This window comes from Perognathus longimembris, chromosome 1 (genome assembly GCF_023159225.1).
Source record: "Perognathus longimembris pacificus isolate PPM17 chromosome 1, ASM2315922v1, whole genome shotgun sequence".
Lineage (NCBI taxonomy): Eukaryota > Metazoa > Chordata > Mammalia > Rodentia > Heteromyidae > Perognathus > Perognathus longimembris.
In genome coordinates this window covers 115,900,904-115,917,467 of record NC_063161.1, presented here as the reverse complement: position 1 = coordinate 115,917,467, position 16,564 = coordinate 115,900,904, and the positions used below count along the sequence as shown (strand labels likewise).

The 16,564-nt window shown below is 38.6% G+C and overlaps 1 protein-coding gene across 1 annotated transcript; it reads left to right on the top strand.

Annotated features, from left to right (window-relative positions):
- The first annotated feature begins 4,687 nt into the window (after positions 1–4,687).
- On the top strand, positions 4,688–7,182 carry Cer1 (cerberus 1, DAN family BMP antagonist). The gene is made up of 2 exons (XM_048352110.1): positions 4,688–5,194; positions 6,886–7,182. Exons 1-2 carry the CDS (start codon positions 4,688–4,690, stop codon positions 7,180–7,182), a joined length of 804 nt encoding a protein of 267 aa, XP_048208067.1.
- Positions 7,183–16,564: the final 9,382 nt, after the last annotated feature.

Sequence of the window (16,564 nt, the reverse complement as noted above, 5' to 3'; positions counted from 1 at the left end):
TGTGGGTGGGTTTTGGATAGAGAACACAACAAGGGACCACTGAAACTATAAACAGAATAATGGAGTTCAAGCATCTGTGTTTAAAAGCAAAAGTGGGGATTTTGTAGGCTGTTTTACTATTTGATTTTTAGTCTTTCCCATACATTTTGGTCACTTTGGGCAATAGTTTGAAAGACTGGTTAACAGAAGTCAATGATAGAAATTAATGATAAAGGTGGCCACCATGGGAGGGCAGGCAGATTTTGGTGGAGGAGGGGGAATAGTGGTCAGAGGAATACCTACCTTCCATAGAGCTATTTTTGTGTGTGTTATTGCCATCTGTTTACTATATGTACTTAATACGTACACACACACACACACACACACACACACACACAGAGGAAATTTGTTGTATGATGTCTACTATGCTTCCTTGCATTGAACAAATGTTTTTGAAACGAAGTTGGCAAAAACAAGATGTCTGTGGTATTAGAAGTTCTTGAAAGTTTCTCATTAGCATAGACATTTAGCTTCCTACCTAAATGTCCTTGCATAACTCATCTTTTGTTGCTGTTGTTGTTGTTTTTGGTTGGTTGTAGGGCTTGAACTCTGGGTCTGGGCATTGTCTCTGAGCTCTTCAGCTCAAGGCTGGCACTCTACCACTTAAGCCACAGCACAACTTCTGGTTTCCTGGCAGTTAATTGGAGATAAGAGTGTCATGGACTTTTCTGCCTGGGCTGGCTTTGAACTACATTCCTCAGATCTTAGCCTCCTGAATAGCTAAAATTATAGGCATGAGCCACCGGTGCCCAGCTGTAACTCAGCTTGAATAAAGTAGACTCTCGCCACAGATTGCAAAATTTACAGCCCTGCACAATGATTTATTCATCCTCCACAGAACCTAGTAGCGTTGGATTTCACATACATGCCAAATAAGTGAATGAATGTATGTGTGGATGGATGGATAGATAGACCAAGGAATCATTGAGAGAATCCAGTGTATGGAGCAACATAGGGAAGGAGACTCTTCCTAACTGTTTCTATAGCGAGGGCCCTGATCAGGGGTGAGGGTAGATGCTAGCAGGAAGAATTCTCTTTTTTGTTGTTTTGTTTATTTTACTTTGTACTGGTTCTAGAGCTTGAACTCGGGTCCTGGATGCTATCCCTGAGCTTTTCTGTTCAAGGCTAGTGCTCTACCACTTGAACACAGGCTTTTTTTTTTTTTTGTCAGTCATGGGGCTTGAACTCAGCCTGGGCACTGTCTCTGAGCTCTTCAGCTCAAGTCTAGTGCTCTACCACTTTGAGCCACAGCACCACTTTTTTTTTTGTAGTGTTTATTGGAGATAAGTGTCTTGGATTTTTTTTTTTTTTTTTTTTGGCCTGGGCTGACTTTGAACCTCAGTCCTCAGATCTCAGCCTACTGAGCAGTGAGGTTTACAAACGTGAGCCACTGTAACTGGCTAAGAATTCTATGGCTTAAATAAGTTCTGTAAGCTAAATTACTGATAAAATAGTTTAAGAAGGAAGCCATTTAACTCTGCCCATTTCCTTGTCCTTTGAAAAACAAGCAAAAAGATTTGTTTTGTTTTGAGTTTTTAAAAATCATCAAAACTCTAACGTATTTTGGAAAGGGAAGTAGTTATGAAGCAATGGTGTGCAGTCACTCACAAATCTTATCAGCTTTAATTCCTTTTCCAGCCTTTAGCCATCCTTTTTGATTCTTATGCCCTATCCTGCTTCAAAACACTGCCTCTCACCTTTTGTTGATTTGAGACTGGTGTTGGTGGGGCAGGGGAATCAGCCTCTTTGCCTCCCCTCAGAAAACAGCAGATATCTGTCTTTCCAGCTTCCTCCTCACTCTGTGAAAAAAAATACAGTCAGCTCACAGGCACCAAAAGCACATCCTCAACAGGTCTCTCTGAATGCTTGAGTTTCCGGCCCTGTTTATCCCTTTCTATCTGTAAAAGTTCCACTGGCATAAGAAGCATTTTATTTATGTATCTTTGTGAAATCTTCTTGGACATCTTAGTGCCTCTGACAAGCAGGTCAACTTGAAAGTGGTCAGCTCATGAGAGGCTTGCGTAGTCAGTCCCTTGCAGTAACTCAAGTCTGAAGCTGTCTGCTCTGCCTTCAGCTTCCACACATGCTTGAGATAGCTCAGGAAAGTGGATGTAGCCATTCATTCCTGTAAGCTCAGGCCTATGTCTCATGGTGGCATTTGGCACAAATTACACAAATGATTTGTGGTGTTCTCTTCACAACAACTTCCTGCTGTGTATGGAGGTCTCCTCCACATCTGCTTCCATTTGGTTCATCCAAATTGGAAAGCAACTAAATGCCCTTGCTCTTGCTAGATAGTGCTTGAACTATATCCCCGGACATTTTTGCTTAAGTTATTTTCCTAGACTTTTTGCCTGGACTATGTCTGTCCCACTTACGTTTCCTATATAGTTGGGCTTACACATGTGAAAACACCATGCCAGTCTTGATTGTTGAGAGGATCTTACTAAGGTTTTTGTTGTTGTTGTTGCATGGGTTGGTCTCAAATATTGATGATCCTGATAAATATCACATACACAGCTTTAGAAGTTGTGGGAGAACATAATACCAGAAAAGGTGTTATCTGCTCTTGTTGTAAGAGATTAGGGCTGGGGCCAGGCTTATGTTCCATAGTTCTCATTAAAGAAGGCTTTCCATTGACAGAATTTTACCCTTCAGGCTATCTGTACATTTTCTCAATAAGAATCGAGAACAAGCCAGCTGCCAGTGGTTCAGGCTTGTAATCCTAGCTACTCAGGAGGCTGACATCTGAGAATCGTAGCTTAAAGCCAGTCTGGGAAAGAAAGTCTGTGGTATTCTTATCTCCAATTAACCACCAAAAAGACAGAAGTGGAGCTATGCTCAAGTGGTAGAGTGCTAGCTTTGAGGAAAAAAAAAAAAAAAAAGCTCAGAAATAGCACTTAGGCCCTGAGGTTAAATCACAGAACCAGGACATTGAAAAAAGAAAAAGTAACAAATGGGAACAATTATTATCTTTATTTTGCATGAATCAGAAGTACTTTAAATTAATTCTAACACAGGTTTTCTAGATATTTGCAAGTAAAATATGTCTTCTCATAGAAGTCTGATAAAAATGATGATTGATTTAAAAATAATTTATTATTGTCAATAAAGGCTTACAAAGACATAATGACTTGACAATGTGTCAAGTAGAAAGAAGTCAGGTATGACTATGAAGAACACAAAAACCTGGAAGAATATATTCCAGTGGAATACTTCTTGGATGGAAAGTTTATTTATTTACCATTCCTGGGGCTTTGACTCAGGGCCTGAGCACTGTCCCTGGCTTCTTTTTGCTCAAGGCTAGCACTCTGCCAACTTGAGCTACAGTGCCACTTCTGGCTTTTTCTATACATGTGGTGCTAAGGAATCGAACTTAGGGCTTCATGTATACAAGGCGAGCACTCTTGCCAGTAGGCCATATTCCTAGCCCGGAAAGTTTAATTTGTACTGAAAGTAAGAAAGATTTCAGGATTGTTTGTATTACAGAAAGAAAATGAAATGGGTAAAATGAAAATGATAGGTACAAATACATCATTGCTTCCTAGTGTGAATACAGTTGGAATGCTGTGATGGGTTGATTGGATCACATTCTTGGATTTGGGTTTTACAGATATGTTTCTCATATCTGGGATAAAAACTTGTGCTTGTCTCAATCTTTATCTAACCTAATCATCAGCAACTACAAAATAAAGGAGGAGAATGTGGATTCAGTAAGGAAAGGGACTAGATTTCTAGCTTCATGCCTGCAGCTTCCAAACTTGGTTTTCAGAATCCACGTTCTCAAGTCTAGCTCTGTTTAAAGCAAGAAAACAACTTGACAAAGTAGCTTAAAGGGGACGTTTCCCTATCTTTACTGAAGCTGATGAGCTACCAGCCCACAATATTTAGGATCCTGTTGTGGAATTTGTAAACAATTGAGTTGACTTAGGACTAATCAGTTGTGAAATTTAGCACCCAGTATTTGACTCTTAATGTGAGAGGATTAATATGGGAATTGCCAGTTTCCATGTGTGGAAAAAGAAAATGTAGAAAATGTACTTATTGCCTTTGCTTTGTTATTGTCAACAACCCAAATCCACATGTAAATAAGAAGCAGAAATTTTCTAACTCAATGAGATTCCTTCTGTTTCTTCCTTACATTACCATTGATATAATTTTTTTAGTTGTGTGTGCATTGTCATCTTAAAACATATGATTTTGTTAAAAGTGAAGTCTTAATTTTTTTATCTGATAAGCCTCCTTCTGTCATTAAAACATACCAGATCTATCCTGGCTCAATACAGATGTACAGCAAATGTTACTTCTGATAACAATGATGGGAAATCCAGGCAAAGAATGAGTTGTTTTTGTTAACATAGCTCCTTAAATCTCAGACAACAGTTAAGCTGTCAGCTAATTGCCCTCTGTGTCCCAGGCTTTCACTGGGGCCTTCCAAAACACACAAAAAGCCAAGTGAAGGCAGGACATCATTAGCACTACATAATTCAAGCAAACACTCAGTGTGTTTATTCTGCCTGGCTGCTGACCACCTGCCTTCCCATTCCTCCCCAGGCAGGTATCTATATATACAATGTCCTGTGTATCAGTCCTGCAGAGTCATCCTCTCCTTTGGGCCACTCCATCTGTGACTTGAACCCCTGACAGCATGCATCTCCTCTTACTTCAGCTGCTTGTGCTCTTGCCTTTAGGGAAGGGCGGCCTTGGCCTGGATGGCCGGCAGAGTCAGAGTTCTTTTTCCCTTGTGCTCCTGGAAAGGAGTCGCAGAGAGCTCCCCTTGCACAATCAGGAGGACGCCGAGGACAAGCCAGATCTATTTGTGGCGATGCCACACCTGATAGGCACCAGCCTGGCAGGGGAAGAGCCGAGGCAGAGAGAGAAGATGCTGTCCAAGTTGGGAAAGTTGTGGAAGAAGCCTGAGAGAGGACTGCACCCTACCAGGGATCTGGAAAGAGAACGCTTCCCACCCAGGAGCCAGGACCTCCCTCAGCCAGTGGATGGAATGAAAGTAGAGAAATCTCCCCTTAGGGAAGAAGCCAAGAAATTCTGGCGCCACTTCATGCTCAGGAAGGGCCCAGCTTCCCAGGGTGTCATCTTACCCATCAAAAGCCATGAGGTGCACCGGGAGACGTGTAGGACAGTGCCCTTCAGCCAGGTATGTGGTCCTTAGGGGAGAGCAGACTGGGAGCAGGGACAGCTGGGACAGATGGAGAGGATAGAGAGAAGTTGTTAGGAGCCTGAGTCTCATCCAACTCTAATCCGGGTCCTAGGGCATTCATTAACAAGATTGGGCTGAGTATGCTGATCTCTCCTAAGCTTCCTTTATACCTCTCTATTGGTTCTTGCTACGCTAGAAATGGTCAGAATGAGCTGTTAACATCAGAAATCTTCATATTGATGGCACAGAGTTTTGTTTTACTAATTTATATCCAGAGGAAATGATTTCTCCATAGAGGCCAGGCTGTATTTAGTTAGGCAACTGAAGATGGACAGCAGTCACCAGAACTTCTGGGCAGCCTCATTTCTGTACTCTGAGGATGTAGATGATCAGATTAACTCCATCTATTGGCAAGGTGGGCTATCCTGGTCTCTTCCCAGATGCCTTTATATCCCTTTCTGATGGTTTTCATCTCTACATTTTGTCCCCAACGACTTCATAGATTAATAAAAGTCTTCTTCTTTAGGAATTATAAAATCTATTTAACTCTTTAAAAGTTACCCTACAACCACAACATTGAATTCTCAGGCAAAAGGTACTATGTAATTTCTGGTCTATGATAACAACAAAAATAACTTATTTCCTCATAAGCTTTCAAAAAAGAATCTTAACGCACAAACACATTACCTCCTTTACCCTATCTCCTGATTCATATTGTTTCAGCTGCTTTGTTCTTATCACAATCAATTCTACACAATTCAAACAAAGGGCATTCTACCACCTTTTTTTCCCTTTCTGGTCCTGACAATCTCCACATTCCAAATGCTACATTAAAATAGAGAAAATACGTCAGGTCCATAAGCACAGAGACATTGAACCAAAAGCAATGCAGGGTAGAGTAAAATTTTACAGCCCAGTAACACTACTCAATTAAGCACACTGTATTATAAGGCAATTGACTGTGCAGAGCAGCTAAGTATTCTGCTTGAAAAGGCAGGGATATGTAGCAATGGCAAGTCAATCATCAAATAACAATGACTACCCTGTTGGCTCATGTGCAATTAGAAAATTGCTCCTAACAATTGGGCAGTCAAATTTCCTTTATGAAACTCTTATTTTGAACTCCCTTTCTAGTTAAATCAATGTGCTTGACATTGACATATTTTGAAAGACACATAAAAGTAGATGTATGTGGTTATGAGAGAGACAACAGTGATATCATACAGGAACGTGACCTGTACTTCTGCCTCATGTGACTTCAGAGATTGGATTCAAAATAAGGCAGTAGTAAGTTTGTGGTGTTATAGTCTAGTCTATGATCAATTGAACAAATATGTGTTGAGAACCTACTATGTTCAATGCACTGTGAAGGATAGAAAAGTAAGACAAGCAACTAAGTAAGAAGAATGACATTAGGATTTTTCTAACTGGTTATATCCAACTAGACACAATTTCTTAAACATTGACATTTATAGTGTAAGCCATGTTATCAGGAGTATTGCCTAAAGGTAAATTGACTGCATAAAGAAAGTTTAGTTGAGATAGCTTTTATGTGCTGCCCTGATAGATGCTATTGCTTTGCAAAATATATCCCAATAATTATCCTGACTTCATCTCTGTAGCTTCTGAATCATGCTGATTGAGGAACTGTCACAGGTAATGTAATAGAAATGTGTTTGCTTTTTTAGACTATCTCCCATGAGGACTGTGAAAAAGTAGTTGTCCAGAACAACCTTTGCTTTGGGAAATGTGGATCTGCTCATTTTCCTGGAGCTGCATTGCACCCTCAGAACTTCTGCTCCCACTGCTCACCCTCCAAATTCACCATGATGCACTTGCAGCTGAATTGCACTGGCCTGACCCCGGTGGTCAAGGTGGTGATGCAGGTAGAAGAATGCCAATGCACAGTGAAGACAGAACAAGGACACAGACACTTCCTACGGGCTGGATTCCAGGATTCTTTTATTCCAGGAGTTTCAACTTAAAATGGTAGCCCACACGTTTGTTTTGAAAAATAAAAGTCAACTGTCGACATATTGTCTAATGTCGACATTACATTTAAAGTCCTAGGTGAATTTTCTTTGGCATAGGCCACATGGCTACTGTGTATGTTCTTGGTACATTGGGTATTGTATATATGTCTGCCTGACCTAGGGAAGGGAAAGAAAAACAGGGTGTAAGATATCACAAGAAATGTACACACTTCCCTACTATGTAACTGTACCCTTTTTGCACAACACCTTATCAAAAAATTTTTGTTTAATTAATACATAAATTTAAATAAAAAAATTACCACACACACAATTTAAAAAAGAAAGAAAAAGAAAAGTCAGCAGCAAGCTGGTGACTGTGTGGTCTGGAAATGTAAAGTATATTTATGCTTAAAGGGAAAGCTGGTTTTAAAAGTTGTGAGAATATGATTTAGAGGAGATGGCATTTGTCTAGTTATTGATGCATGTGTAGAATATAGTCTTGGCTCTATCCCTAAACTGGTTGCAGAATATTAACAAGATTTTTCACCTATAAGTAGAGGATTAGATGTGGGTTGATTGTTAAAAACCTGTTCAATTCTAATATGATCAATTTTCTCTACATTCTGGTAAAGTCTTTCTATCTAAAGAAGAAAAAGAAATAAGCTCAACCATTAAAACAGGATTTGTTAATCATTTGTCAAATCATCAGCAAGAAAAAGCAAAAGGAGAAGAAAAAGGAAAACTTTTCTTTTAAAAAAGAACCCTCATTCTTGTAGCCACTTTTGTATCTTCAGAGCTGTTCCAACTTCTATCAGACAATTGTTTCCATAGATGTGAGAAGTCACTAACTTAATTGCTTTCTTAAAATTATTTTTATACTTCCCATGTAAAATTCTTAATGTCAGGTCTCTGGCCTTATAAGAAACACTCATACTACACTTAGTATATATGGGAAAAAGGACACTCACTGGCACCCACATAAGGACCAATATCATGAGCAAAGAAACACTTATGATCAGTATCAATGTCCAAGGTTACTCCAGAGATGTTAATGAAAGTAGCCAAGAAATGTGGCAGGGGTCAAATTAAATAAATTGCAAATAACTTAGACCAGAAACAATTTGCTGGTGAAATGTATACAAGACCTTTTGATGTAGCAAGTAAGGTTTCTGTGGTTGGATGGGTTCTGTTTTTATTATTATTACATAAAAGTATGTGTAACAAATTCTCTTTAGAAAATGGTACAATAAAAAGTTTTACAAATAGTGTGAACGTATTAACTTTTAGTGTATGAAAGAAACAGTCTTGGAAATACTGTAGCATAAAAATGCATTTTATTTTGTTCCTACTCATTTGTCTCATAATTGATAGCTACTATTGGGAGATAGCCCAGATAGATGTGCTTCTGAGATGTCTCCCTTGCCTTATGACCATAGCTGTGAGCTTTTCCTGAGATTACAAGCAACCTTTTGTGTTTTAAGGCTTTTGGTCAGTATTTTAGCAATTGCCTCTCTCCTGCCTATATTTATTTGTATGCGTATGTTGTGGAGAACTGGATTTTCTTCAGCCAGATTAACTGGCTTTTGTCAGCCAGATTATTTTTTGTCTTAGTTTTTGTTTTTGTTTTTTGCCAGTTGTGGGGCTTGGACTCAGGGCCTGAGCACTGTCCCTGGCTTCTTTTTGCTTAAGCCTAGCACTCTGCCACTTGAGCCACAGTGCCATTTCTGGCTATTTTCTATATATGTGGTGCTGGGGAATCGAACCCAGGGCTTCATGTATACGAGGCAAGTGCTCTTGCCACTAGGCCATATTCCCAGCCCAGCCAGATTATTTTTTAAAAATAATTTTTCTAAAGATGATTAAGAAAATTACGAAGTTTGAGTCTCTTCACTTTCAGTAGGCACACACACACACACACACACACACACACACACGTTTTCCAGAGTAATGACTTATTATTTTAAAAAAAGAGGCTTCTATTTTAATTTTATTCCTCTTTAATCACCATCTGACATGGTGTTGTGAAGAAGCAAATGCATGTATAGTTAGTGTATTATGCAACACATCAGTGTAACAGAATATGAGCTACCCAGATACACATGTGGCATTTACAGCAGAATATATTATACCCTTTGGTGGTCAAAGGCAACCTAATTGGCCAAGATGTGGTCATAAGGATAAAATTGTTAAGCATTAATGATATCCCAGCTGGTCAATATATTTTGGTGCCAAAAGCTATTGAACAGCTGTCTAGTTTGCAACTGCCTAACTCTGATTATGTAAACCTATTTCTGCCAATTGGAGTCTCCTATTCTCCTTCCATCCTTGCAAACTCCCTTTATCTACAGTTGCAAATAGACTTTTATGCCCAAGCTCAGAACAATTACCAGTTTTATTCAAACTCTGGCCTGCCTTCCCTTCATGTGTAAATTCCAGATGGGATAGCTTATGTTCATGGATTAATTGCATGAACCTCATGAAATTGCCCATTTATAGTCATTTTTACTCACAAAAATGGGGCAGTTTTCAATGGGGCAGTTTCAATGTAATTTGTGGGACCATAAGAAACCTAGAGAAAATACACAAATAGTGAGAAGCTACTATGTGTCAAATACTGTGCTGTGTCTTTTTTTTTTTTTAAAGGTACACAATCAAGTCCTCATAAAAACCACCTGAAGTGGGTAATGCCCCCATTTTGCAGGTGAGGAAAAGAAGACTTTCAAGGGGAAGCTGGTTATTCAAGATCACACACACTGTTTTTTCTATTTGTACTAAGACATTTTCTCATTTGTTCTCCATTGGTTTTGATTTATGTCTCCCAGGTCTCTTACCTATAGGACATAGAGCTAACTTTTTTTTGACCTCTGACCCAGTTCTCATATCTGAAGCATACTGATGTCATCTCTTGAAAGAGAAGTCATTCTAGGTCAGGTTCTCAGTCTAACATTGCCCTGACTTGATTGGATCCCATAGCAAGGGCCTTTATAGATCCCCATCTCATTTTCCTCTCATAAATATAAGGTTGCTAATGATTACTGCAGAATTATGATGGTGATTAAAGGTAGGTAACAGCACTTCAGAGTGCCTTAGATCCTGTAAAACCTGAAAGGCAAGTAATGAATCCAGTCTTTTCCTTTCAGACTTTCTATTTCTTTCTATAGAAAAATATAAAAGATACTAGAAAGTACAAAAGGATACAAAAAACCATGAACTCCCATCATCAAAATATTCTACATTTTGCCAGCATTTGTGTTTAATCTGTTTTTGGAAAAAAGATATACCTATTTGGGATATAACTAAATTCTGTTGGGTGAGGTGGCATACACCCATAATCCCACTTGGGAAACTGAGGGAGAAGGATGAAGCATTTAAGGTCAACCTGTGTTATACAGCAAAACAGTTTCAAAAAGCCAGCTTCTAACAACCAGGCTGATTTCCACACCACAAACCTCTATCTAGTGGATATCCTATTCTGCAGAGATTGGTATTTATGCTTTGGGTCCCCTTTCATGATTTTGCAAAGTTTTACAGGCAGCAGGAAATAATATGTAGGATTGCTTTTGTATATGTGCTTACCTTCAATCAGCATGTGTATATAGATTCAGCTCTGGGGAGAGGTGTGGAGGTGCAGGAAGAGTGCATGTCAAATGAAGTCCGTTCCAGAGGGGCTGGAGGAGGCATGGAATTTGGAAATCAATACATTCATCAATTAATCATTTGACAAAAAAAATAGCAGAGAGTGATAAGTGGAAGGCAAAGAAATTGTGGTATAGATCAACTTCCCAGAGTATTCTCTGGGAAGTGGCCCTTAAAGCTATGCACTTTTAATCACCTTGCAGGTATTCTCTAAGAATGTTCTCTGGTCATATTTTCCTGCCTTGTGTTTACAAGTTTGTAGAGATTTTTGTCCTAAATATTTTATTTGTATCTTAGAAATCTACTGATCAGTATTCTCTGCAGAGAGAAGTTATGCTAGCTCTGATAATTTTTTTCACTGGACACTTTTTTTTTTTTGGCATTCAAAATACCTATTACTGCTTGGCTGCATCTCTTTCTGCTTCACGTTTTTTCAGAACACACAAACTGGACCTGAGCAGTGAGGGTGATTTCACTATCTGAAACAACAGAGACATGTTTCTTATAGATTGTCCTAGAAGTAACAAATGGCTTTACTCGTATTTAGGTGTCCCCAGCAAGTCACTGTGGCAAACCTGATTTCAGGTTGAAGGAGGTTTTGAACTTTAATCCTCAACACAGTGAATGGCACTATCTCCTTAATTTGTCAGTTGGGTTCTTTCTTAATTGAAAGTCATTTAGTCTCTGAATTTTTAGAAGGAATTTATTTAGTGAAAGATACTGTGTTAAACTTATCAAAGGTAAAGATGAGTAGGAAACATTTTTTTCTGCTATCCAAGGTATACAATGTAGTTAGTAACAGAGATAATACATGCAAATTATAAGACAGTAATTACAGCTGTAATAGTAAGAGCTACTACTTATTACTGAGTTAAGTAACTGTTCAAATTCTTTCTATTTCTTGTCTTCTAGAAGGCTATTCATCTTTTTTTTTTTGTTCCAGTGTTAGGATATAACCCCAAGTCTGGCACATACTAGAAACTATATTCCTTTCCCTCTCCTACCCCTTCTTTCCGTTTTTTCTCCCTTTCTCTTTCTCCTTCCTTCCCCTTTCTCTCTCTCTTTTACCTTTTTCTCTTTCTTTCTTTCTTTCTTTCTTTCCATTTCTCACTTTCTTTTGTTCTTTCTTTTCTTCCTCATTCTCCTTCCTCCATTTTTTCCTTCTTCTTCCTTCCTTTCTTTCTTTCTTCCTTCCTTCCTTCTTTCTTTTTTCCCTTTACATCTTTTTTTTAGGCCAAAGGATCTTTATTACTTTTGGCAATTTACTTGACCTTTGTTTATTAATTTAATTTTATTGTCAAGGTGATGTACAGAAGGGTCACAGTTACATATGTAAGGCAGTGAGTACATTTCTTGTCAAATTTGTTACCACCTCCCTCTACCTACCCTTTTTAACCTCAGCTTTCTCATATACATATACAAAATGAGTATCTGATGATTACTATGTGGCAAGTCATATGTTAATCACTGGTACTAAATCGGTGATGCCAATTTTTAAAAGTTACTTTCATAGAAGAAGTATAAAATAAATATTTAGTATATGTACCAATGCAGATACTACCATGGAGAAACCAAGAGACATAGTGATGGTAGAATGTCATTATTTTATATAGGATGGACAAGGGGGGCTTCACTAATTATATTCCATTTGGAAATAAGCTTGAAGGAAGTGAGAAGGAACTGAAGTTTCAGAAGAAATACAAGTTTAGGAATGAGTTGTATACAGACAGTATTAATACTCATGAAAGGGTCTGACATAATTTTGTTTTAAAGTACTAAGCAAAGCCCTTTCAAAGCTCCTTCCTTGCTTGTTCTTTTTCTAGTTTTCATGTTCTCTCTCTCTGGCTTTCTTTTTCTCTTTCTTTCCCTTTTTTTTCTCTCTTTCTTTTTGTGATGAATTGATTCATTCAGTGCCTTTAGTTTATGAGTATTTGTGATAATCTGGGTCACTGGAAACAAGATGGTAAGTTTTCAACACTCATTCTGAATCCTCTTCACTTTGTTTAATCCAAGGTTTGTATCTCGGGGGTTTGAGTGGTACAAAGGATGAACAATAATATTTTGGGCAAAGGATGGCCTTTTCAGTAATGCAGGTGTTTTCTACCTATCCACATTTCCTGGAATGGGCTTACAGTATCGGGTTATTTCTCTCCGTTCTTTTACTCTATCTTGTTTCCTTTTTATTCCTCCAAAAGATACTAGTCACCAGTGACCCACCCATGGGTGGAGTTTTGTCTTCATGCTTTTCAAGGAATTATCACTACCTCCTTTTGTCCACCAGCTAAGGGGAACACACCTATTCCAAGTCCAATAGCCAAAGAACAGGAATTTCTAGTTAGTAAATACTTTTTTTTTTTTTTTTTTGGCCAGTCCTGGGGCTTGGACTCAGGGCCTGAGCACTGTCCCTGGCTTCTTTTTGCTCAAGGCTAGCACTCTGCCACTTGAGCCACAGCGCCACTTCTGGCCATTTTGTGTATATGTGGTGCTGGGGAATCGAACCCAGGGCCTCATGTATATGAGGCAGGCACTCTTGCCACTAGGCCATATCCCCAGGCCCCAGTAAATACTTTTTATATGGCACAGTCACATCACTGAAAAGAAACTTGAGTCCCATTCAAACTTCAGGCAATAACTTAGGTGAAAACTTAAATGGGTAGACAGATCCTCCCCCACACCCCTGTTCAAATAAGGTACTGAAAGAATGTCTTCTTCAGAAAGTCTGGGGTCCATGGAATATAGTAGACATTCTACTATGTAATAAGAATAATGACCTTATCATTCCTAAGAAAACTGACACTGTTTCCAAGGTATGATCTAGTTATTTACATTTTAATAGAAGCTTTCTGGATCTGAATTTCTCAAGTACATTGATGGAATTTTCAGGTATCAGGGTGGGCCAGTAGATAATTTGGGAGAAAAAGAAGGACTTACAGGATGATCCAATCTCAAGTTAGATTTCATAAAGCAGGTTATACAAATGTCTCATCTAGTCAGAATGTCAATTCCACTGACTACATAGCTAAAGCCAAGTGGGACAGGTCATATGGCAGCTCGGATGCATTCCTACACCCTGATCTAACTATAAGAAAAGTGGAAAGCACTTTTCTCCCTGGCAAACTTCAAAGAAAATCCTCTTGCCCTCATTTTATAGTAGAAAGTTAACTGGCAGATAGACCTACAAGGCATCAGCATAATTAACCACACCCTACTTTAAGGGATAAGGTTTGCTTATGGGTATGGGATCAGTCAAATGACTCCCTGCTGTGATTAAAGAGTTAAAATTGTGGTTGGAGTCTTGCTCCAGGGGAATTGTAAGAAACAGGGATCATGGGAGTTGTAGTGTGATACTTGTGCATGCTCTCTAATTCTCTCCATAAAACAGCATCAGCTGCTGCTGCACACAGTATAATTTTAATGTACTCTTGTAATATTTACAGAGTGCCTATGAAAGACTTTGTAATGATAGCTGGTGTCTCTCATGGCAATTAATAAATGACAGTGCAACCATGATCCGATTGCTTCAGGAAAGCATCTCTTACAATACGACTAGCTTTCCCAAATCAGGTTTGGGAAAGGTTCCTGAGTGCAGTACTTTCTGAGGTTGGCTTCCTTTTACTGTCTGCTGACATGGCTTTATAAAGTCACCTCCTCAGGTTCTTCCCAAGCAGCAAAAGTGCGATCAGAGAAGAGAAAGTGGAGAATGAGGCTGGCTTGCTGGTCTTTAATGCAGTTGAAGTGAAAGTGACTACTTGCCTGATAGAGCAAGTGACAAGAATATCAGTAGAAATGGTGTGCATATGTGTGAGTGTGTGTGTGTGTGTTGTATGTATATGTGTATGTTTGGTCCATATCACTATCCAAAGCAGCAAGATTCGGTCAATGCTTTCTAAGTAGTTGGTTAGTCTTTCACCATTGATTCCATTCAATTCCTAGTGCTGTACTGATTGGCTTAGACTGTTATCATGACCTCTGTGAATTTCCTCAAACTTGTTTGCTGTTGCAAGCATGATGGCCACAATGGTGGTTGTGTGTGTGTTTGTGTGTGTTTGTTTGTTTTTGAACCAGCAAAGGTTGAAGCCTGTTGTGACATTGCAGAATATCTGAAGAGGAATGCTTTGTGGTCTAAACTTTTCCATGTGGTAAATATGGATACTATACTTAAAGTAGATCTGTTAAATTAGTCTATTTGGAAAGCACAAAAGCTTAACTGTGGAAGTGTTTGACTATATAAATCACAACAGAAAACATTCTTTTTTATAAATGACATCTGGTACCTGGATATTTTTTAAAGGACTCAAAGGTTTATTTCCCTTGATATTACCCCTAAGTGAACATCGTGATTATCTTCCCCAGACTCTTTTCCCCTTCCCAGAGTTCAACTTCTCTTTCCTTTCCCAGTCCCAGAGTGCAACACTCCCTATTTTTGTGCCTGCAGAGGGCAATCAAACATTTTTTTAAGATCTACCAAAACTGTAGATTTTCTCATTGTGCTCTGGAGTAGGATTCTTAAAAATTCCAATGAGGTAGAAATTATGGGGGTAGCAAGTGACAAGAACCAGTGAAAAACCTGAATCTACTCATATTCCTCTCTAAAACAAGGTTCAAATCACACTACTGAAGGCAGTAAAGAGATGGAACTAGCCATTATGGAGGCCCTTCTTAGGCCATATTCAGGTCTACCTACTTGCATATATTGACCCAGTCATGGATTCTTTATGCAGTCCATGATGGCCATTTTGCTCTCTTCCTTTTATACATGAGGAAACAGACATTGGGAAATAATGGTAGAGCCCAAGGACAAATCCAGGCATATTTTCTTCAATATACTCCTTTTTGAGATTAAAGGTTGCCAATTATATACAAAGTAAAGATTTGAAAACTCTGATATATAGGGGCCAAGTAAGCCTTGCTGCTTTTGTAGGAAATAAAATTTTACTGTTACATACCCAATGACACTCATTTACATTTGGACTATTTTGCAATGTAATGAGTCATTTTAACAAAGCCTATTTGGCTCACAAATTTAAAACTACTCCTATCTGATTCTTTAGAGAATGTGTTTGTTGACCCCATTCAAAAGGTTCTAGACTCCTCCCCCCCACCGCAAGCTTGCATTTTCCCCTTTTGTAGAGGAGTTGATGATAACATATGTATGATCTTTGCCCATATAGCCAAACCTTTGCAAGCAAGACATTAGAAACATTTTCACTTCTTTGTTTAAAATTTTTTAAAAAATAAAATCATTCTTTCCTGTTGCAGAAATTGTGTGCCAATGAAGCCATTCACAATCTCCCTTGCCTTTCTTGTAAGGAATAAAATGTGACAAGTTTGAAAGAGAAAACAGACTGAAAATAAATTAGCCACTAGTCAAGAATTAGTGGATTGTTTTTTATTGTCCCTACTTGCAAAATGTAACCAAATGGTATGCTTTCACATTTGCTTTGCATGCAAAGGCTAAAGTAACACAACCAAAAAAGACAAGCATAGTTATACAGGGAAGCATTAGGGAAGTGTACACCAGAGGATCATGAATTCAAGGTGAACCTGGGCTACACATTGAGCTCAAGTTCTTCTGCCTGAGCTAGATAGTGAGATCCTCAAAAAAAAAATTAAAACTGAGATTATAATTCTGTGGTAAAGCACTTGGGTACATTCTTCAGCACCAAATTTAAAGAAAACCTTTTCCCCCTTGCCCTCTACTTTATACTTTAATTCACATTTCTCTAAAAGATAAGGGATGAGGATAAACTGCCCAAAG